This window comes from Platichthys flesus, chromosome 24 (assembly GCF_949316205.1).
Source record: "Platichthys flesus chromosome 24, fPlaFle2.1, whole genome shotgun sequence".
Classification (NCBI taxonomy): Eukaryota; Metazoa; Chordata; class Actinopteri; order Pleuronectiformes; family Pleuronectidae; genus Platichthys; species Platichthys flesus.
In genome coordinates, this window is record NC_084968.1 from 11,799,505 (window position 1) to 11,819,105 (window position 19,601).

The window sequence follows — 19,601 nt, forward strand, 5'->3', positions numbered from 1 at the left end:
TGTCTGACTATATTACCTGAATAACTAAATATAAAAGAGCAGCACAGTATTTCACAAACAGTGAAGCTGCCAACTCGTCAAAGTTTCCATAAACATAATCATAATCTTGATTTAATAGCCAGTCTGAACGGAATCATAAAGATCTATAATTGATTCAAGGTTCTCCAAATTAAAAGAAGCAATTAAAAATCAGAAGAAACTGTTTTAAACAACGAAACCAAAGAGGTCAGAAAGAGGTAAAGTGATAAGAGGATATTAAAAACTAATGAAGCTGTATACATCTTTTTTTTAAACTAAGATAAAGTAATACAGTTTTATTACACAGGACGAGGTGGCGAATATAAATGAAGTTACCAACAGCGGATGTTACAGCGGATGTTAGGGACATATCTTCAGTTGGGAAATATAAAATTGATAGAACTGAAAATAAAAGTGGAATAGAAGTGATTCATAACTTCATAATCAGCTAAAACATCCAGTGTGTGACTGCATATCCTGATTAAATTTAATAACCTCATTAAATGTTGTTGTCACTGAAATGTCGACTGGAAATCACCTGAATCTCCAGCAGCTTTGTTTGGACTAGAATTCCCCGTCCTAATTTTGTTTATGACGCTGCTCTTCATCCACATGATTTCTTATAAAAGCAATGAGACGAAAAGTAAAAGTAAACAAGCTCCGTGCAGGAAACGTTTCACAGTGTTCAGTGTGAATCAGCAGTTTCTAGAACAGCTGCAACAGACGAGGTAAACTCCCCTGTTCCTTTTACAGAGAGCACATTGAGTTTAAGGCCAAAAGCCAAACAAGACAAACGTTCAGAATTTCATCTTTTATTTCCTGGTATGAACTGTAGGAGATGAAGTCTCTACTTTGAACCTGACCATGAACGTTGTCTTGGTTTTAAACTCATGTTTCACCGAACTCCTTGTTAAAAAGAATTAACAAACATACAAAAAGAAATCATCATCACAAAACATCAAGAATAAAGTTGTAATATAAGGAGAATAAAGTTGTGGGTACTTTGTGAATAAAGTCAATATTCTCGTAGATTCACAACTTTATTCTTGTAGTATTATGACCTTTTTTCTGAGAATCCTCCATTGCAGAGACCAGAGAAATGTCTGGAACCTAATTTTCCAGAGTCCATGTCTGAAATCGGCTTCCAATCAAACTTATAAATAAAAATATCAACCTTGTTATCTAGTCACCTCCACGGCTTCTGTTTTATTGTCTCCTGGCTCTTTTTCGTGCGTTCTCTCTTCCTCTCACGTGCCATCTTTGCTCCGTCCGTCCCAGTTTGCGTGGCCTCCAGTTTCCATCCTTCACCTTCTTTTCTCTTTACGTTGCCTGATTGTCTCCTGAGGGGGGGTGAGGAGCCACATGCAGCGGGTTCATTCGCTCTGCAGTAACTGCAGTGAACGGGGGAAACTTGACATGGCTTTAAAGGACTTTTTCTTTCTAAGTTTCTCTGTGCTGCTACCTCTCTTTCATTTTTCACAGGTTTACTTTCTGACGGTTCTACTCTGGGGCTGCTGCCAGTCTTGTCCCAGGTAATATCATCTGGCTGTAGTCTCTTATTCTGGTAACTGTGGGTTTGTTCAGACGTGCTGTCGACAGAGTGTGTTCTGATGTGCTCCGAGGTGGTTTTTAAATGCCCTTTGTTTGTCTCGAGGCTTCACTTTCACCTCTGAATAACCACACACTGATCAAAGATGAGACATTAGACGGTTTTATTTCGTGCAACAGCAACTTTCAAACATATTTCAAGGCAACTTGGGAACATCGCTATAAGGGTTATTAGAAGAAAGGTTCTACAAAGGTACACAGGAAGGAGAGGGGGGTCTCGCTGCTCCTGAAACACAAGCCCTCACAATCCGGATCTCAGACTCGTGCTGGATTCCATATTCAGAGAGCAGCGTATAGTCTCCGTCCAACTCCTTGTTACTGAAGATCAGTCTCATATCCTTCCATGCTGCACACACACACACACAAACACACACACACACACACACTCACACACAAACACACACACACACACACACACACACACACAGTAAGTCAAACTGTAAGACATATATTACTTAAAATCTAAGCATAAATTAAGTATTAGTTATTAGCTTTAATTTATAACCCAAGTGAAACTCAGCTGGCGGTTGGTATGACAAACAGTCATTATGGACACAGTTAAACGGTATTCAAGAGCAGAACATGTCTCTAGGAGCCCCCCCATCTAGGAGAATAGATCAAAGTTAGTCGATGGGTCGTTTTAGTCCCCCCCACCCCGCCTCTTTGCCTAGGAACCCCAAATCCCTAATGCTTTTTGTCGAGACGACCTTAGAGACGCCTTCTTTCTTCTTCGTCGATTGTTTATTTACATAGCCACTGCGGCTCCTCGTAGCCTTTTTCTGGCGGACAAATCCGCCAGTCAGTGACAGGTTATACAAGTGATCATACTATCGGATATCTTCTGCCAAGTGCTCTTCTATTTGGTCCATATTCGTTCTTCTAAATCTTCCGTGATTTCTGCCGGTATAATGGGGCATGAAACCGGAAATGCAGCTCCAGAAGGGATGTGGAGCAGACCAATCACAGCCTTGCGGGCTGAGTGAGCTTGCGGAGCTTTGCCGTAAATTTTAGAAAAGGGGGTCGACACCCGTCAGCACGTAAGGAGGGATACATAAGCACGTAAGGGACCCGGAAGGGCTCTTGCGCTTACGGGCCCGCGAAAACGCAGAAGCATGTTTCAGGCTTTAGAACGCTCCTGCTTTAATAACAAGCTTTATGAACTTCTGCGGACAGACAAACAACAGGAACATTTCCCAGACAGGGTTCAGCTCCCTCACAGAAGAACAAAAAGCGACAGACTGATTTTTAAACGTCACTTTGTGCGTTCACCTGCGTACTGGGGAAGTTTCTCCACAATCTTCTCCTTCAGCTGCAGAACCGTCATCCTCTGCATCTCCTCATACGTTCCGCACAAGTCGATGGTCTCCTTCTCGCCCACAAGACCGTGAACCACGACCTGGTAATTGCCCATTTTTGCAGATGTCTCAGTGAACCGCTCGCCTCCTCTGCTCTGCCTCTAATTCCTGTGGAGGTTTGTTATTTAGAGCAAACAGCTTTCACTTCACCCGACACTCCAACCATTCCACTGCGGTCAAGCCAGCCGACACTCGAGTCTCTGTGGTCATATCAGCCGACACAGAAATTCTACTGCACCCATATACTGATATTTATGGTAAACGCATCCGAACCGCCCAGAACGGGAACAGGGATATTTCAAAGTACTATAAAAACAGTTTGCATAATAATTCCAGAGAGACAATGATATGACTGTGTTCAGGACCTCTCAGGCTAGCCACACACTGACATTTTTACTGTATAGATTAAGAGATTTTTCAAATTAAAGTGCAACATTTCCCATGTGGAATGCATCTTTTCTGGATATTTCAGAGTACAATAAAAACCGTTTGCCCAATAATTCCTTGTCTGCACCGCCTGCTCGACCAAGTTAGTGTTAGTTACTTCCCTCAGGAGATGGAGGAGACCAAAAACTGAGCAAAAAGATTGAATACCGAGCTGTGTATTAGCTCCATTGTACAGATATTACTCCATAACTTCTGAATTTGTAAATAATCACGTGTTAACAAATGTACAATATGAATTAAAGACGTTTTGTAATGTCAATCTGATATAGGATCATTATGTCTTTGACTGGTTGATGTGTTCTTCTTTTGATTTCAGGGTCAGTGCTAGTTTAAGTGCCCCGCTTTGAAGGACGACACCGTAGAGCAGTGTAATGAAGTGTGGTCCTATCAGGAGGTGCGCAGGCTGGCAGTGCTCACCACTGAAGAGATGGCGTACTTCGAAGAGAAGATGGCCCGCCTGGCTGCCGAAGAATACTGTGAAATCAAAGAGGTGAGTGTCCCAGTGTCGTCTTTACCTTTGAAAAGATACAGACTGATTTATGTAACTCGAAAGGAATTATCAAAACTCAACTCTATTAGAGACGATAGGAAAGACAGAAGGAAGGAAAATTATTAGGATTTATAAATATGAGAGGAAGAGCAGTGGCACCACAACTAACATGGTCCAGGAACGCACACATTCACTGTGCAGGACGTGGGCTTCTTGTGTTTTTCCTGTTTGAGTTTTGACCTATATTTACTTAATCTGAAAGAGTTACACATATCTCCTGTATTGTCCTACAATGTTGCTCATTACACATTGAATTAATCTCTTTATCACTTAATAAAGGTTCCTTCACCTGAACACAGAATGCCTGTTTAATGTCTCTTCCCAATATAATAAGCAGTGTCTGACTAAATTACCTGAATAATCAAATATAAAAGAGTAGCACAGTATTTCACAAACAATGAAGCTGCAAACTGGTCAAAGTTTCCATAAACAGGAGAAACAAGTCTCACAAGTTTCTTACAAGGAAACTGAATATTAGTTTCAATAAAAAACCCTTTAAAAATAGTCCAGGAACTGAAAGCTATTTTGTCTGAGACAGACCTTGGATTCTTACCATGCACAACCTGAACACAGCATAGGGGACACACTGAGTTCCAAGGAAATGGTTGTAAATAATTTCCTTAATTAAAGAAAATTGGAAAAGACACATGCATTAATGCATTTATTCACAAGATATGGCACTGTGATAGTTGTACATCTTGCCCCTTCCGAATCTCGATCATGGACAAATGTTGGATTCCATATTCAGAGAGCAGCTTATCTCCATCCAACTGCTTGTTTGAGAAGACCAGCCGCAGATCCTCATCTTCTGCACACCCACACACACACACACACACACACACAGTAAGTCAAACTGTAAGACATATTTACTTAAAATTTAAGCATAAATTAAGTATTAGTTATTAGCATTACATTTATACCCCAAGTGAAACTCAGCTGGTCGTTGGGTATGAGAAACAGTCATTATGGTTAAACGGTATTCAAGAGCAGAACATGTCTCTAGGAGCCCCCCCCCCCCCATCTAGGAGACTAGATCAAAGTTAGTCGATGGGTTGTTTTAGTTCCCCCCCCTTTGCCTAGGAACCCAAAGACCCTTAGAACGCTCCTGCTTTAATAACATGCTTTATGAACTTCTGCGGACAGACAAACAATAGGAACATTTCGCAGACTCCGTTCAGCTCCCTCATATAAGATTAGATTAAGATTAAGATGCGTTTATTAGTCCCAAACACATGCACAGACATGCAAAGGCACACTCATGCAGGTAGGGAAATTTAGCCTCTGCTTTTGACCCATCTGGTGCAGGACACACAGAGCAGTGAGCGACCATGTACAGCGCTCGGGGAGCAGATGTTGGGGGAGTAAGGTGCCTTGCTCAGGGGCACTAGACAGGGTAGGGAGACTCTTGGAATTTTGGACAGATCAATCCAGGTTCGTCTTTTGTTGTCTCTCCGTGGAGTCGAACCAGAGACGAACCAGAGACCTTCTCTGCCCATAGTCCAAGTTTCTGCCACTAGACCACCGCCTCTCCTATCAAAAGAGACAGACTCTTTTTTTTTAAACGTCACTTTGTGCGTTTACCTTCGTACTGGGGAAGTTTCTCCTGAATCTTCTCCTTCAGCTGCAGCACCGTCATGCTCTGCATCTGCTGCTCCGTCTTACACAGGTCGATGTTAACCCGCTCGCCCCTTGGACCGTGAACCACGACCTGGTAGATTCTGCTCATTCTTGCAGATGTCTCAGTGAACCGCTCGCCTCCTCTGCTCTGCCTCTAATTCCTGTGGAGGGTTGTTATTTAGAGCAAGCAGCTTTCACTTTCACCCGAGACTCAACCCATTCCCCCGGAGCTCTTAGTAGCAGAAACAGAAAGTTTGAGATAAGATTGACGACCTAGATCCGATGCGTAAGAAATAAGACTTTAATTATTGACCCTTTAAGTGCAGGGTTCCTGTTTATTACTCTCATTTAGTTAAACAAAGGAGATGCACTTTGTTCATGTAACTCTTATTATTATATGTATTACTGGCGCTGCTATTATTAATAACACACTTACATCTAAACAACTGTTTCTGGGCTATTAATAATAATACATGTTATTTGTTTAGCACTTTTAAAAGAAGGTCAAAGACACGTGACATAGGATTTAGAAGGACACTCTAAAAAGAGACTAAAGTTAAAACATGAATAGAAAATAACATGCTCTTGTTGTTGTTGTTGTTGTTTTTGTTGTGGTTGTTGTCCTGAAGCCCCAGAAGAAGGGGACCAGGGTCTGCAGGCAGAGATGTCCTGCGGTAATGCCGTCACCCCGGAGTCCCTCACTCCGGTGGTGGAAGGTACCTAATCCTCCTGGATTAGGTACCTTCCACCATCACATTGATTTCACTCTGAGTTTTGACCAATATTTACTTAATCTGAAAGAGCTAAGGATATCTACTGTATTCTCCTACAATGTTGTTCATTACAAATTGAATTAATCTCTGTTCACTGATCATTAACAACTGTATCACTCAATAAAGGTTCCTTCACCTGAACACAGAATGCCCATTTGTTGTCTCTTCCCAATATAATAAGCAGTGTCTGACTATATTACCTGAATAACTAAATATAAAAGAGCAGCACAGTATTTCACAAACAGTGAAGCTGCCAACTCGTCAAAGTTTCCATAAACATAATCATAATCTTGATTTAATAGCCAGTCTGAACGGAATCTTAAAGATCTATAATTGATTCAAGGTTCTCCAAATTAAAAGAAGCAATTAAAAATCAGTAGAAACTGTTTTAAACAACAAAACCAAAGAGGTCAGAAAGAGGTAAAGTGATAAGAGGATATTAAAAACTAATGAAGCTGTATACATCTTTTTTTTAAACTAAGTTAAAGTAATACAGTTTTATTACACAGGACGAGGTGGCGAATATAAATGAAGTTACCAACAGCTGATGTTACAGCGGATGTTAGGGACATATCTTCAGTTGGGAAATATAAAATTGATAGAACTGAAAATAAAAGTGGAATAGAAGTGATTCATAACTTCATAATCAGCTAAAACATCCAGTGTGTGACTGCATATCCTGATCCATCCTCATTAAATGTTGTTGTCACTGAAATGTCGACTGGAAATCACCTGAATCTCCAGCAGCTTTGTTTGGACTAGAATTCCCCGTCCTAATTTTGTTTATGACGCTGCTCTTCATCCACATGATTTCTTGTAAATGCAACAACACTGAACGTAAAAGTAAACAAGCTCCGTGCAGGAAACGTTTCACAGTGTTCAGTCTGAATCAGCAGTTTCTAGAACAGCTGCAACAGACGAGATAAACTCCCCTGTTCCTTTTACAGAGAGCACATTGAGTTTAAGGCCAAAAGCCAAACAAGACAAACGTTCAGAATTTCATCTTTTATTTCCTGGTATGAACTGTAGGAGATGAAGTCTCTACTTTGAACCTGACCATGAATGTTGTCTTGGTTTTAAACTCATGTTTCACCGAACTCCTTGTTAAAAAGGATTAACAAACATACAAAAAGAAATCATCATCACAAAACATCAAGAATAAAGTTGTAATATAAGGAGAATAAAGTTGTGGGTACTTTGTGAAAAAAGTCAATATTCTCGTAGATTCACAACTTTATTCTTGTAGTATTATGACCTTTTTTCTGAGAATCCTCCGTTGCAGAGACCAGAGAAATGTCTGGAACCAAATTTTCCAGAGTCCATGTCTGAAATCGGCTTCCAATCAAACTTATAAATAAAAATATCAACCTTGTTATCTAGTCACCTCCACGGCTTCTGTTTTATTGTCTCCTGGCTCTTTTTCGTGCGTTCTCTCTTCCTCTCACGTGCCATCTTTGCTCCGTCCGTCCCAGTTTGCGTGGCCTCCAGTTTCCATCCTTCACCTTCTTTTCTCTTTACGTTGCCTGATTGTCTCCTGAGGGGGGGTGAGGAGCCACATGCAGCGGGTTCATTCACTCTGCAGTAACTGCAGTGAACGGGGGAAACTTGACATGGCTTTAAAGGACTTTTTCTTTCTAAGTTTCTCTGTGCTGCTACCTCTCTTTTATTTTTCACAGGTTTACTTTCTGACGGTTCTACTCTGGGGCTGCTGCCAGTCTTGTCCCAGGTAATATCATCTTGCTGTAGTCTCTTATTCTGGTAACTGTGGGTTTGTTCAGACGTGCTGTCGACAGAGTGTGTTCTGATGTGCTCCGAGGTGGTTTTTAAATGCCGTTTGTTTGTTTCAAAACCTCCACCTTTTTGGGACTTTGAAAAACGTGTCTTTACTGTCAGCAGCATGTCTCCGTCTACTTCAGTGTCTTTGTGTCGTCTCCAACTCGCCTCACCCTGGTTTGGCTGCTGTTCCAGTTCCTGAGGAGAGTCGTCGCCACTGCAGCTCCTCTTCAAGTGATTCATGTTTGCCCCCCCGCAGCCACTTTCATCCCTCAGTATATGATGAGGACCGGGAGCCTCTCCTCGCTCTGCCTCGTCCTGTCGTCTTTCAGCCTCGACATCTAAAAAACGCAGAATGGTTAAAAATCTAAAACAAGCAATACCAAACGTTAACTAAAAAGTAAATGTGTTGCATGTGCTTACCTTTCCTGTACAGGAGAAGATACGCTGTATCTGACCTGGTTTGAGAAGAAACAAGTCTTACCACAACACCAATTCATTTCCCTTGAGCAAGGCACATAAACCTGAGCTGAACATCATTTTTTTCTCTTTGTAATTTTGGTGAGTTGGTTTGATCGCCTGTGAGAAGTGACTGAGAGTCACAGCTCCAATAATCAGAATAAGGTCAAGCAAGTTGAAGAGTAAAGCTGAAGTGTAGATCAGCTAGAACGACCTTGAAGTCAGAACTTCTGGTTCAGGAAGCCGAGGATCATGGGTAATATCCACTGTTCAGTTGTGATTAAATTCAGTGAGTGGGACTCTGCAGTTTCAGTTCCAGTCGAGAGACATCAACAAAAGAACAGAGTTTGTCCTCTGTGGACAGTCTGGACCAACATGTTGGACCGGACCATCTTGAAAAAGTACGTTTTAAACCGCCTCATCAAGGGAGATAAACATGTATCGCCTGTTTTGGTGAGAATTCAAGCCTTGAATTTGAAGCTCATTTCCGGAGAAAATTTAATATTTACCTCAATGAGCCGTTTCCAAACCCAAAGAGAGGTTCGACCTGTAGAAGAAGAACATAATATAAATATCACAGTCACTCAAATGTGGATTTGTTAAACATTATGTTATTATCAGGAAATTGGACAGGAAATGAAACAAACAAGCCTCTTCACCTTGCGAACAATGTCGTCATTGAAGCGATACCACGCCCCAGTTTCAAAAGACTTGATCTCTGCAGTATAATGACCTCCGCTGATATTCCCAAAGTGGTGAACTAAAGCGTAAAGGTCATATTTAGAGTCCTGCAGAGCGGGGAGTAAAACAAACGATTCAAGACATGTTAAATGAAATCAATTTTCTGCAACATGGTAAATATTAATTTAAAAGAAGTACCTTCATGTGCAAAGTTTGAGGAACCTCCACTTGGCAGCGAAGCTTCACGTAGTGTCTGCACTTGTAGTCGAAGGTAAATCTCTTCAGCAGCAGCGTGAGAATCTCGGGGTTTTGTGTCATCTCACATTCCTGAAGCACACGATGAAAATATCAGCATAAACTACACACAGTCACAAACTCAGCCGTTAGCCAGTAAAGATCCAATGATCGACTCACGAGGTCTGCGTCGTGCTTCTGATCGCACTCAGTGCAGTACATCCTGTTTTCCCCGTAGACTTTGTCTTTCCTGAAGAACGCCTTCAACCCTCGCTCCTGTAAACGTTTGATATTCATTCATCCTGTCTTCTCCAACTTTATACGAAAAATACACTTCCTCCCATTCTCGTTAAAGCATGGCACAGTACCACAGTGTAGGTATGACGGCTTGAATCTTCCATCGGGAGAGGCAGAATCCAGAAGAAGCCCCTGGAGTCGCTCTCTGTCTTACACCCGCCACATGTAGTTTTATGATTCAGCTCGCCCTTGAATATCTGCACACAAAAGATACAGCAGAGGTTCAGTTGGATTCTGTTCAACGAATAATACATTAAAAAGTTTCTATTCCACCTTAACTCCACTGCTTTTATCCAACATTACTCAAATAGATATGAAGAACTCCAAAAGCATTTTCAAGAAATAAAATGAATTGATTTATGTTAGTAAATCCATAAGATTCATGGACACTCTCCCTTTTAGATAAAAACATGGATGTGTCTCTACCTTGGACGCCTCCGGGCTGGTCAGACACAGGATCTTCTCAAAGTACTCAGCAGCGTCACGTTGTTCGTACACTAAGCATTAGAGGGAGCGCACAAAACTAAAATATATATTCTGTTATATTCTGCTTCTACAGCTGCAGTGAAACACGTCCAGTCTAAACTTACCGTTTATGATCCCCAGCTTTCTTGCAAGACGATGTGTGTGAGCCAAACCTCTCTCCAGGTCATCAAACAGTTTCTTCAGCAGTGCATCAATGGTTGTTGAGTCTTTGGTGCAGCACCTGAAGCACAGTGAGAAGAATATGTAGCTTAGGATTTACGACAACAAGCAGTTCCTGTGAACTTCTCTGATTTCATATCTTGACAGAGATAAAATTATTTCTAGTATAAAGGAATATATTCTATCATCATTATTTGCTTTCTTGACAAGTTTTTTTTCCGAATATTTCTTGCCTGGGACCAGTGACTTCCTGGAATCTCCACTCCACTAATTTTATTCATTAATGAGCTTTAAGATACTAATAAAACTTTATTTCAAAAGTACCTCTTAAAACAATGTTACAAAGATAAAAGTATCAAAGTAAAATATTCTAAAATCAATAAAATAGTCTGTAACATCAGAGCCAGGATTATAACTTTGTGTGACGAAGGGTTAAAAAGATTTACAAAGATCAGGCCGGAGCTGGTCTCAGAGACATTGCTCCTAATCATATATTTTTTATCAGATTTGTCTCAAACTACATGAACGTCTCTCAAAAAGTGAGATTACAAACCGTTGGATCGAGGCCCGGAAGTCTTCCGTCATGAAAAGCAGCTGGAGCACAGTGTTCAGATAACAGGTCAGACCTGGACTACGGAGGCCGTGGTGATCTAAAGACACAACAGTCATCATTAAACTCTGATACACACGTGGTGTCATGTAATGTCCTTTACCTGAGACTTTGAGGGTGTCCAGTTTCTCTCTGAAAACCTCTACGAGCTCAGAATTCATACTGGGGTCCTTCAAATGAGAGCGTGGGCATTTTCACATTGTTGGACCTTCTTCTTCCAGATGTTCGGCTTCAGCCTGTGGACGAAATTAGACAGAGAAAGAAGTAAAGGGACAGAAACCAGCTTTACAAGATATGTACAAATACGCAGCATTACCATTTACTGGCAATTGAGTAGTTTCTGTATATCCAGTCTACGGTATTTTCAGTGGGAAATTTCTACTACCTCCTCTAAAAGGACACTTGTGGCGCTTTTAGATGTGACCCTATACTAAATCACCTGCTCACTAGACAAAAAAAAACTATAAGAAAGAAGATGTATTTACATTTTAAATATATATACATAAAAGTATGTCGAATCGAAAAAAAACACAAACATCTGGAAAGAACCAGGGACAGTGAAGGCAACTGTTGTGTTTGTGTGTTATGGGAACTATCAATGCCTCTCGATCCTCCATTATCCAAAATAATAGTAAATTAATACAATTCAAAACAAACACACAATAACGTGCGACATGTACACAAAGGTATAACACACGCGACAACACCCCATTTGACACCTGACGTGGGGAAGTGGGAGGAGACTCACCGAGTAGCGGATTCGATGATCTGACGAGTTCCGGCTGTAAACTTTCACTTTGAAAACCAGCGGCAGAGAAAACAAACGCACACACACACACGCGCGCGATGAGGGAAACTACACATCACACACGTGAGGAGTGACACCACACAAACACAAAGGAGACTGAGGCTTCACGCAGAGAGATTTAACATGCGATAACCTGCACGACCATCAGTTAAGTTTCAGTTGAGAATCTAGTGATGCACTTCCTGTTTTGAAACGGAAGTACGTAAGAGTAAAACACAGCAACAACTATTCATGTACTTTCAAATGAAAAAGTAAGTTATTTATAAGGACTATAAATGTGCCTTTTCTGCTTCAAAATATATAGAAATGGAGGCTCTAAAAAGTTATGAAGCTCATTCTTAGCTCTTACAAATGTATTATTTATTGTTATTATTATTATCAGCCTTATTCAATCAAATTGTCTTTATTCATCAACAAATACACATGCAATGTACATAAAAATGTATTGGACTTGTACTTTGACTTTTAGGTTTGTCCATGTCTGGATGAGCTGGTCATAATACTTTATTGTTTAGTGTTAGAGATCACAAAGGAGAGAAGGACATTTTTGTTGTAAACAAAATTTATTTTAAACCACAGGGTCATGCATTCATCGTAACTACCTTCATTCATCTATAAATACATACAATATCATAGAACACGAAATTCTGCCCAGTGTCATAGCCTCTGGGGGTAAAAAGGGATAATGTCCATGTTCTATTATTTTTTTAATGTCCTCTTGCCACTGCTCCTTTGACTCAGCCTCTACAGTCAACTGCGGCTGGACAGGACCCCTGCATCACCACTGCTTCTTCAGCCTCTTGTGACTGTCCACCACCATCACCCGCTGTTTGTCTTGGTCCAGGAGGTTCTGCCACAGAGCAACGATGATGCTCACCTAATCAGAGAACAAACACAACAGATTCCATGTAAGGATACAGGTGCAGAGTAAAAGCCACGACATAATCAATAAGTCTAAAGAACATATGAAGCGTCCCTGGGTGGGCTTGAACCACCAACCTTTCGGTTAACAGCCGAACGCGCTAACCAATTGCGCCACAGAAACATGTTCTAATAAGATTTAAGGGGTGGATTTAATCAAGGCTGCCCATTCTGCAAGCTCTGTGGTCTAAGGGGAACTCATAGACAGTGTTATGGACCACCAAAGAATCTAAAATAATTATGGTCAGCTCAAATTGAGAGTAGCGAAGAGGCCCACAAAAGAGAGACCATAAAGTCAGGACTCTGGTGGGGGTAGAGATGAAGAACTGGCTGCCCCCTATAAAGATCCTCTGCAGAGGTTTCCAACTTATAGATGACCAATAGAGTTGCTGGTATTACAAGGTGTGGAGGCACAAATCAAGTGCGTAACTTCCAAAGGTTACCCTGTCCATTTAGTTAGGGATAAGGTAAGAAGAGATATCGTCCCTGGGTGGGCTTGAACCACCAACCTTTCGGTTAACAGCCGAACGCGCTAACCAATTGCGCCACAGACACATGTTCTAACAAGATTACGAGAGTGAAATTAATCACAGATAAGGCTCATCAAGGCTCTGGTAGGTGGAGTCATGAAGAACTGGCTGCCTGCCCCTTGTAAAGATCGGCAGCAGAGCTTTTCCGTATTTTACATGACCAATAGAGTTGCTGGTGTGACAAGGGGTGGGGTCACAAACCTAGCAAGTGCATAATGACTGTATTTTTAGTTAGGGATAAGGTAAGAAGAGAAGTCGTCCCTGGGTGGGCTTGAACCACCAACCTTTCGGTTAACAGCCGAACGCGCTAACCAATTGCGCCACAGAGACATGTTCCATAAAGATTACGAGAGTGAATTTAATCACAGATAAGGCTCATCAAGGCTCTGGCAGGTGGAGACATGAAGAACTGGCTGCCTGCCCCTTGTAAAGATCGGCAGGAGAGCTTTTCCGTTTTTTACATGACCAACAGAGTTGCTGGTGTGACAAGGAGTGGGGTCACAAACCTAGCAAGTGCATTATGACTGTATTTTTAGTTAGGGATAAGGTAAGAAGAGAAATCGTCCCTGGGTGGGCTTGAACCACCAACCTTTCGAACAGGCGAACGCGCTAGCCAATTGCTCCACAGAGACATGTTCTAACAAGATTACGAGAGTGAATTTAATCACAGATAAGGCTCATCAAGGCTCTGGTAGGTGGAGTCATGAAGAACTGGCTGCCTGCCCCTTGTAAAGATCGGCAGCAGAGCTTTTCCGTATTTTACATGACCAATAGAGTTGCTGGTGTGACAAGGAGTGGGGTCACAAACCTAGCAAGTGCATAATGACGAACTGGCTGCCTGCCCCTTGTAAAGATCGGCAGCAGAGCTTTTCCGTATTTTACATGACCAATAGAGTTGCTGGTGTGACAAGGAGTGGGGTCACAAACCTAGCAAGTGCATAATGACTGTATTTTTAGTTAGGGATAAGGTAAGAAGAGAAGTCGTCCCTGGGTGGGCTTGAACCACCAACCTTTCGGTTAACAGCCGAACGCGCTAACCAATTGCGCCACAGAGACATGTTCTAACAAGATTACGAGAGTGAATTTAATCACAGATAAGGCTCATCAAGGCTCTGGTAGGTGGAGTCATGAAGAACTGGCTGCCTGCCCCTTGTAAAGATCGGCAGGAGAGCTTTTCCGTTTTTTACATGACCAACAGACTTGCTGGTGTGACAAGGGGTGGGGTCACAAACCTAGCAAGTGCATAATGACTGTATTTTTAGTTAGGGATAAGGTAAGAAGAGAATTCGTCCCTGGGTGGGCTTGAACCACCAACCTTTCGGTTAACAGCCGAACGCGCTAACCAATTGCGCCACAGAGACATGTTCTAACAAGATTACGAGAGTGAATTTAATCACAGATAAGGCTCATCAAGGCTCTGGTAGGTGGAGTCATGAAGAACTGGCTGCCTGCCCCTTGTAAAGATCGGCAGGAGAGCTTTTCCGTTTTTCACATGACCAACAGAGTTGCTGGTGTGACAAGGGGTGGGGTCACAAACCTAGCAAGTGCATAATGACTGTATTTTTAGTTAGGGATAAGGTAAGAAGAGAAATCGTCCCTGGGTGGGCTTGAACCACCAACCTTTCGGTTAACAGCCGAACGCGCTAACCAATTGCGCCACAGAGACATGTTCTAATAAGATTACGAGAGTGAATTTAATCACAGATAAGGCTCATCAAGGCTCTGGTAGGTGGAGTCATGAAGAACTGGCTGCCTGCCCCTTGTAAAGATCGGCAGGAGAGCTTTTCCGTTTTTTACATGACCAACAGAGTTGCTGGTGTGACAAGGGGTGGGGTCACAAACCTAGCAAGTGCATAATGACTGTATTTTTAGTTAGGGATAAGGTAAGAAGAGAAATCGTCCCTGGGTGGGCTTGAACCACCAACCTTTCGGTTAACAGCCGAACGCGCTAACCAATTGCGCCACAGAGACATGTTCTATAAAGATTACGAGAGTGAATTTAATCACAGATAAGGCTCATCAAGGCTCTGGCAGGTGGAGACATGAAGAACTGGCTGCCTGCCCCTTGTAAAGATCGGCAGGAGAGCTTTTCCATTTTTTACATGACCAACAGAGTTGCTGGTGTGACGAGGAGTGGGGTCACAAACCTAGCAAGTGCATAATGACTGTATTTTTAGTTAGGGATAAGGTAAGAAGAGAAATCGTCCCTGGGTGGGCTTGAACCACCAACCTTTCGGTTAACAGCCGAACGCGCTAACCAATTGCGCCACAGACACATGTTCTAACAAGATTACGAGAGTGAAATTAATCACAGATAAGGCTCATCAAGGCTCTGGTAGGTGGAGTCATGAAGAACTGGCTGCCTGCCCCTTGTAAAGATCGGCAGGAGAGCTTTTCCGTTTTTTACATGACCAACAGAGTTGCTGGTGTGACAAGGAGTGGGGTCACAAACCTAGCAAGTGCATTATGACTGTATTTTTAGTTAGGGATAAGGTAAGAAGAGAAATCGTCCCTGGGTGGGCTTGAACCACCAACCTTTCGAACAGGCGAACGCGCTAACCAATTGCTCCACAGAGACATGTTCTAACAAGATTACGAGAGTGAATTTAATCACAGATAAGGCTCATCAAGGCTCTGGTAGGTGGAGTCATGAAGAACTGGCTGCCTGCCCCTTGTAAAGATCGGCAGCAGAGCTTTTCCGTATTTTACATGACCAATAGAGTTGCTGGTGTGACAAGGAGTGGGGTCACAAACCTAGCAAGTGCATAATGACGAACTGGCTGCCTGCCCCTTGTAAAGATCGGCAGAAGAGCTTTTCCGTATTTTACATGACCAAAAGAGTTGCTGGTGTGACAAGGAGTGGGGTCACAAACCTAGCAAGTGCATAATGACTGTATTTTTAGTTAGGGATAAGGTAAGAAGAGAAGTCGTCCCTGGGTGGGCTTGAACCACCAACCTTTCGGTTAACAGCCGAACGCGCTAACCAATTGCGCCACAGAGACATGTTCTAACAAGATTACGAGAGTGAATTTAATCACAGATAAGGCTCATCAAGGCTCTGGTAGGTGGAGTCATGAAGAACTGGCTGCCTGCCCCTTGTAAAGATCGGCAGGAGAGCTTTTCCGTTTTTCACATGACCAACAGAGTTGCTGGTGTGACAAGGGGTGGGGTCACAAACCTAGCAAGTGCATAATGACTGTATTTTTAGTTAGGGATAAGGTAGGAAGAGAAATCGTCCCTGGGTGGGCTTGAACCACCAACCTTTCGGTTAACAGCCGAACGCGCTAACCAATTGCGCCACAGAGACATGTTCTAACAAGATTATGAGAGTGAATTTAATCACAGATAAGGCTCATCAAGGCTCTGGTAGGTGGAGTAATGAAGAACTGGCTGCCTGCCCCTTGTAAAGATCGGCAGCAGAGCTTTTCCGTATTTTACATGACCAATAGAGTTGCTGGTGTGACAAGGAGTGGGGTCACAAACGTAGCAAGTGCATAATGACTGTATTTTTAGTTAGGGATAAGGTAAGAAGAGAAGTCGTCCCTGGGTGGGCTTGAACCACCAACCTTTCGGTTAACAGCCGAACGCGCTAACCAATTGCGCCACAGAAACATGTTCTAACAAGATTACGAGAGTGAATTTAATCACAGATAAGGCTCATCAAGGCTCTGGTAGGTGGAGACATGAAGAACTGGCTGCCAGCCCCTTGTAAAGATCGGCAGGAGAGCTTTTCCATTTTTTACATGACCAACAGAGTTGCTGGTGTGACAAGGAGTGGGGTCACAAACCTAGCAAGTGCATAATGACTGTATTTTTAGTTAGGGATAAGGTAAGAAGAGAAATCGTCCCTGGGTGGGCTTGAACCACCAACCTTTCGGTTAACAGCCGAACGCGCTAACCAATTGCGCCACAGAGACATGTTCCAACAAGATTACGAGAGTGAATTTAATCACAGATAAGGCTCATCAAGGCTCTGGTAGGTGGAGTCATGAAGAACTGGCTGCCTGCCCCTTGTATAGATCGGCAGGAGAGCTTTTCCGTTTTTTACATGACCAACAGAGTTGCTGGTGTGACAAGGAGTGGGGTCACAAACCTAGCAAGTGCATTATGACTGTATTTTTAGTTAGGGATAAGGTAAGAAGAGAAATCGTCCCTGGGTGGGCTTGAACCACCAACCTTTCGAACAGGCGAACGCGCTAACCAATTGCTCCACAGAGACATGTTCTAACAAGATTACGAGAGTGAATTTAATCACAGATAAGGCTCATCAAGGCTCTGGTAGGTGGAGTCATGAAGAACTGGCTGCCTGCCCCTTGTAAAGATCGGCAGCAGAGCTTTTCCGTATTTTACATGACCAATAGAGTTGCTGGTGTGACAAGGAGTGGGGTCACAAACCTAGCAAGTGCATAATGACGAACTGGCTGCCTGCCCCTTGTAAAGATCGGCAGCAGAGCTTTTCCGTATTTTACATGACCAATAGAGTTGCTGGTGTGACAAGGAGTGGGGTCACCAACCTAGCAAGTGCATAATGACTGTATTTTTAGTTAGGGATAAGGTAAGAAGAGAAATCGTCCCTGGGTGGGCTTGAACCACCAACCTTTCGGTTAACAGCCGAACGCGCTAACCAATTGCGCCACAGAGACATGTTCTAACAAGATTACGAGAGTGAATTTAATCACAGATAAGGCTCATCAAGGCTCTGGTAGGTGGAGTCATGAAGAACTGGCTGCCTGCCCCTTGTAAAGATCGGCAGGAGAGCTTTTCCGTTTTTTACATGACCAACAGAGTTGCTGGTGTGACAAGGGGTGGGGTCACAAACCTAGCAAGTGCATAATGACTGTATTTTTAGTTAGGGATAAGGTAAGAAGAGAATTCGTCCCTGGGTGGGCTTGAACCACCAACCTTTCGGTTAACAGCCGAACGCGCTAACCAATTGCGCCACAGAGACATGTTCTAACAAGATTACGAGAGTGAATTTAATCACAGATAAGGCTCATCAAGGCTCTGGTAGGTGGAGTCATGAAGAACTGGCTGCCTGCCCCTTGTAAAGATCGGCAGGAGAGCTTTTCCGTTTTTCACATGACCAACAGAGTTGCTGGTGTGACAAGGGGTGGGGTCACAAACCTAGCAAGTGCATAATGACTGTATTTTTAGTAAGGGATAAGGTAAGAAGAGAAATCGTCCCTGGGTGGGCTTGAACCACCAACCTTTCTGTTAACAGCCGAACGCGCTAACCAATTGCGCCACAGAGACATGTTCTAACAAGATTACGAGAGTGAATTTAATCACAGATAAGGCTCATCAAGGCTCTGGTAGGTGGAGTCATGAAGAACTGGCTGCCTGCCCCTTGTAAAGATCGGCAGCAGAGCTTTTCCGTATTTTACATGACCAATAGAGTTGCTGGTGTGACAAGGAGTGGGGTCACAAACCTAGCAAGTGCATAATGACTGTATTTTTAGTTAGGGATAAGGTAAGAAGAGAAGTCGTCCCTGGGTGGGCTTGAACCACCAACCTTTCGGTTAACAGCCGAACGCGCTAACCAATTGCGCCACAGAAACATGTTCTAACAAGATTACGAGAGTGAATTTAACCACAGATAAGGCTCATCAAGGCTCTGGTAGGTGGAGACATGAAGAAGTGGCTGCCTGCCCCTTGTAAAGATCGGCAGGAGAGCTTTTCCATTTTTTACATGACCAACAGAGTTGCTGGTGTGACAAGGAGTGGGGTCACAAACCTAGCAAGTGCATAATGACTGTATTTTTAGTTAGGGATAAGGTAAGAAGAGAAATCGTCCCTGGGTGGGCTTGAACCACCAACCTTTCGGTTAACAGCCGAACGCGCTAACCAATTGCGCCACAGAGACATGTTCTAACAAGATTACGAGAGTGAATTTAATCACAGATAAGGCTCATCAAGGCTCTGGTAGGTGGAGTCATGAAGAACTGGCTGCTTGCCCCTTGTAAAGATCGGCAGGAGAGCTTTTCCGTTTTTTACATGACCAACAGAGTTGCTGGTGTGACAAGGAGTGGGGTCACAAACCTAGCAAGTGCATTATGACTGTATTTTTAGTTAGGGATAAGGTAAGAAGAGAAATCGTCCCTGGGTGGGCTTGAACCACCAACCTTTCGGTTAACAGCCTAACGCGCTAACCAATTCGCCACAGAGACATGTTCTAACAAGATTACGAGAGTGAATTTAATCACAGATAAGGCTCATCAAGGCTCTGGTAGGTGGAGTCATGAAGAACTGGCTGCCTGCCCCTTGTAAAGATCGGC

The 19,601-nt window shown here is 42.9% G+C and overlaps 1 protein-coding gene, 1 long non-coding RNA gene and 17 other non-coding genes across 24 annotated transcripts; 1 reads left to right on the top strand and 18 right to left on the bottom strand.

Moving 5' to 3' along the window:
* Positions 1–1,713: 1,713 nt before the first annotated feature.
* On the bottom strand, positions 1,714–12,033 carry LOC133949722 (ubiquitin carboxyl-terminal hydrolase 47-like). Of its 6 annotated transcripts, XM_062383692.1 has the most exons (17): positions 11,816–12,033; positions 11,171–11,303; positions 11,011–11,107; positions 10,403–10,518; positions 10,239–10,309; positions 9,884–10,009; positions 9,696–9,791; positions 9,480–9,608; positions 9,260–9,388; positions 9,110–9,147; positions 8,565–8,599; positions 7,753–8,482; positions 5,560–5,756; positions 4,532–4,786; positions 3,846–3,943; positions 2,896–3,089; positions 1,714–1,972 (listed from the first exon to the last, which is right to left on the bottom strand). In XM_062383692.1, the coding sequence occupies exons 2-13, from the start codon at positions 11,226–11,228 to the stop codon at positions 5,750–5,752; spliced, it is 1,632 nt and encodes a 543-aa protein (XP_062239676.1). In that variant the 5' UTR covers positions 11,229–11,303; positions 11,816–12,033; the 3' UTR covers positions 1,714–1,972; positions 2,896–3,089; positions 3,846–3,943; positions 4,532–4,786; positions 5,560–5,749. The 6 variants fall into 6 exon arrangements, with proteins under 6 accessions (XP_062239676.1, XP_062239677.1, XP_062239672.1 ...); XM_062383693.1 differs by having other exon boundaries at positions 8,315–8,482; positions 11,011–11,303; XM_062383688.1 differs by having other exon boundaries at positions 3,846–3,902; positions 11,011–11,303.
* LOC133949760 (uncharacterized) lies at positions 3,777–6,509 on the top strand. The gene is made up of 2 exons (XR_009920178.1): positions 3,777–3,918; positions 6,225–6,509. It is a non-coding gene; the product is annotated as an uncharacterized LOC133949760 (long non-coding RNA).
* An 813-nt stretch (positions 12,034–12,846) lies between the features above and the next one.
* trnan-guu (transfer RNA asparagine (anticodon GUU)) lies at positions 12,847–12,920 on the bottom strand. The gene has a single exon. It is a non-coding gene; the product is annotated as a tRNA-Asn (tRNA).
* A 357-nt stretch (positions 12,921–13,277) lies between these two features.
* On the bottom strand, positions 13,278–13,351 carry trnan-guu (transfer RNA asparagine (anticodon GUU)). Its single transcript has one exon. It is a non-coding gene; the product is annotated as a tRNA-Asn (tRNA).
* A 231-nt stretch (positions 13,352–13,582) lies between these two features.
* Positions 13,583–13,656, bottom strand: trnan-guu (transfer RNA asparagine (anticodon GUU)). Its single transcript has one exon. It is a non-coding gene; the product is annotated as a tRNA-Asn (tRNA).
* A 652-nt stretch (positions 13,657–14,308) lies between these two features.
* Positions 14,309–14,382, bottom strand: trnan-guu (transfer RNA asparagine (anticodon GUU)). The gene has a single exon. It is a non-coding gene; the product is annotated as a tRNA-Asn (tRNA).
* A 231-nt stretch (positions 14,383–14,613) lies between these two features.
* On the bottom strand, positions 14,614–14,687 carry trnan-guu (transfer RNA asparagine (anticodon GUU)). The gene has a single exon. It is a non-coding gene; the product is annotated as a tRNA-Asn (tRNA).
* A 231-nt stretch (positions 14,688–14,918) lies between these two features.
* Positions 14,919–14,992, bottom strand: trnan-guu (transfer RNA asparagine (anticodon GUU)). Its single transcript has one exon. It is a non-coding gene; the product is annotated as a tRNA-Asn (tRNA).
* Positions 14,993–15,223: 231 nt separating this feature from the next.
* trnan-guu (transfer RNA asparagine (anticodon GUU)) lies at positions 15,224–15,297 on the bottom strand. The gene has a single exon. It is a non-coding gene; the product is annotated as a tRNA-Asn (tRNA).
* Positions 15,298–15,528: 231 nt separating this feature from the next.
* On the bottom strand, positions 15,529–15,602 carry trnan-guu (transfer RNA asparagine (anticodon GUU)). The gene has a single exon. It is a non-coding gene; the product is annotated as a tRNA-Asn (tRNA).
* A 652-nt stretch (positions 15,603–16,254) lies between these two features.
* On the bottom strand, positions 16,255–16,328 carry trnan-guu (transfer RNA asparagine (anticodon GUU)). The gene has a single exon. It is a non-coding gene; the product is annotated as a tRNA-Asn (tRNA).
* Positions 16,329–16,559: 231 nt separating this feature from the next.
* trnan-guu (transfer RNA asparagine (anticodon GUU)) lies at positions 16,560–16,633 on the bottom strand. The gene has a single exon. It is a non-coding gene; the product is annotated as a tRNA-Asn (tRNA).
* Positions 16,634–16,864: 231 nt separating this feature from the next.
* Positions 16,865–16,938, bottom strand: trnan-guu (transfer RNA asparagine (anticodon GUU)). Its single transcript has one exon. It is a non-coding gene; the product is annotated as a tRNA-Asn (tRNA).
* A 231-nt stretch (positions 16,939–17,169) lies between these two features.
* Positions 17,170–17,243, bottom strand: trnan-guu (transfer RNA asparagine (anticodon GUU)). The gene has a single exon. It is a non-coding gene; the product is annotated as a tRNA-Asn (tRNA).
* A 652-nt stretch (positions 17,244–17,895) lies between these two features.
* On the bottom strand, positions 17,896–17,969 carry trnan-guu (transfer RNA asparagine (anticodon GUU)). Its single transcript has one exon. It is a non-coding gene; the product is annotated as a tRNA-Asn (tRNA).
* A 231-nt stretch (positions 17,970–18,200) lies between these two features.
* Positions 18,201–18,274, bottom strand: trnan-guu (transfer RNA asparagine (anticodon GUU)). Its single transcript has one exon. It is a non-coding gene; the product is annotated as a tRNA-Asn (tRNA).
* Positions 18,275–18,505: 231 nt separating this feature from the next.
* trnan-guu (transfer RNA asparagine (anticodon GUU)) lies at positions 18,506–18,579 on the bottom strand. The gene has a single exon. It is a non-coding gene; the product is annotated as a tRNA-Asn (tRNA).
* A 231-nt stretch (positions 18,580–18,810) lies between these two features.
* trnan-guu (transfer RNA asparagine (anticodon GUU)) lies at positions 18,811–18,884 on the bottom strand. The gene has a single exon. It is a non-coding gene; the product is annotated as a tRNA-Asn (tRNA).
* Positions 18,885–19,115: 231 nt separating this feature from the next.
* trnan-guu (transfer RNA asparagine (anticodon GUU)) lies at positions 19,116–19,189 on the bottom strand. The gene has a single exon. It is a non-coding gene; the product is annotated as a tRNA-Asn (tRNA).
* Positions 19,190–19,601: the final 412 nt, after the last annotated feature.

Excerpts from the sequence above, each read along its gene's own strand:
- LOC133949722 (XM_062383689.1), bottom strand. The coding sequence starts at position 11,228 with ATGAATTCTGAGCTCGTAGAGGTTTTCAGAGAGAAACTGGACACCCTC. Across the intron at positions 10,010-10,238 it reads CCAGCCCGGAGGCGTCCAAG|ATATTCAAGGGCGAGCTGAA; the intron begins GTAGAGACACAT and ends TTTTGTGTGCAG. Across the intron at positions 9,609-9,695 it reads AGAAGCACGACGCAGACCTC|GAATGTGAGATGACACAAAA; the intron begins GTGAGTCGATCA and ends CGTGTGCTTCAG.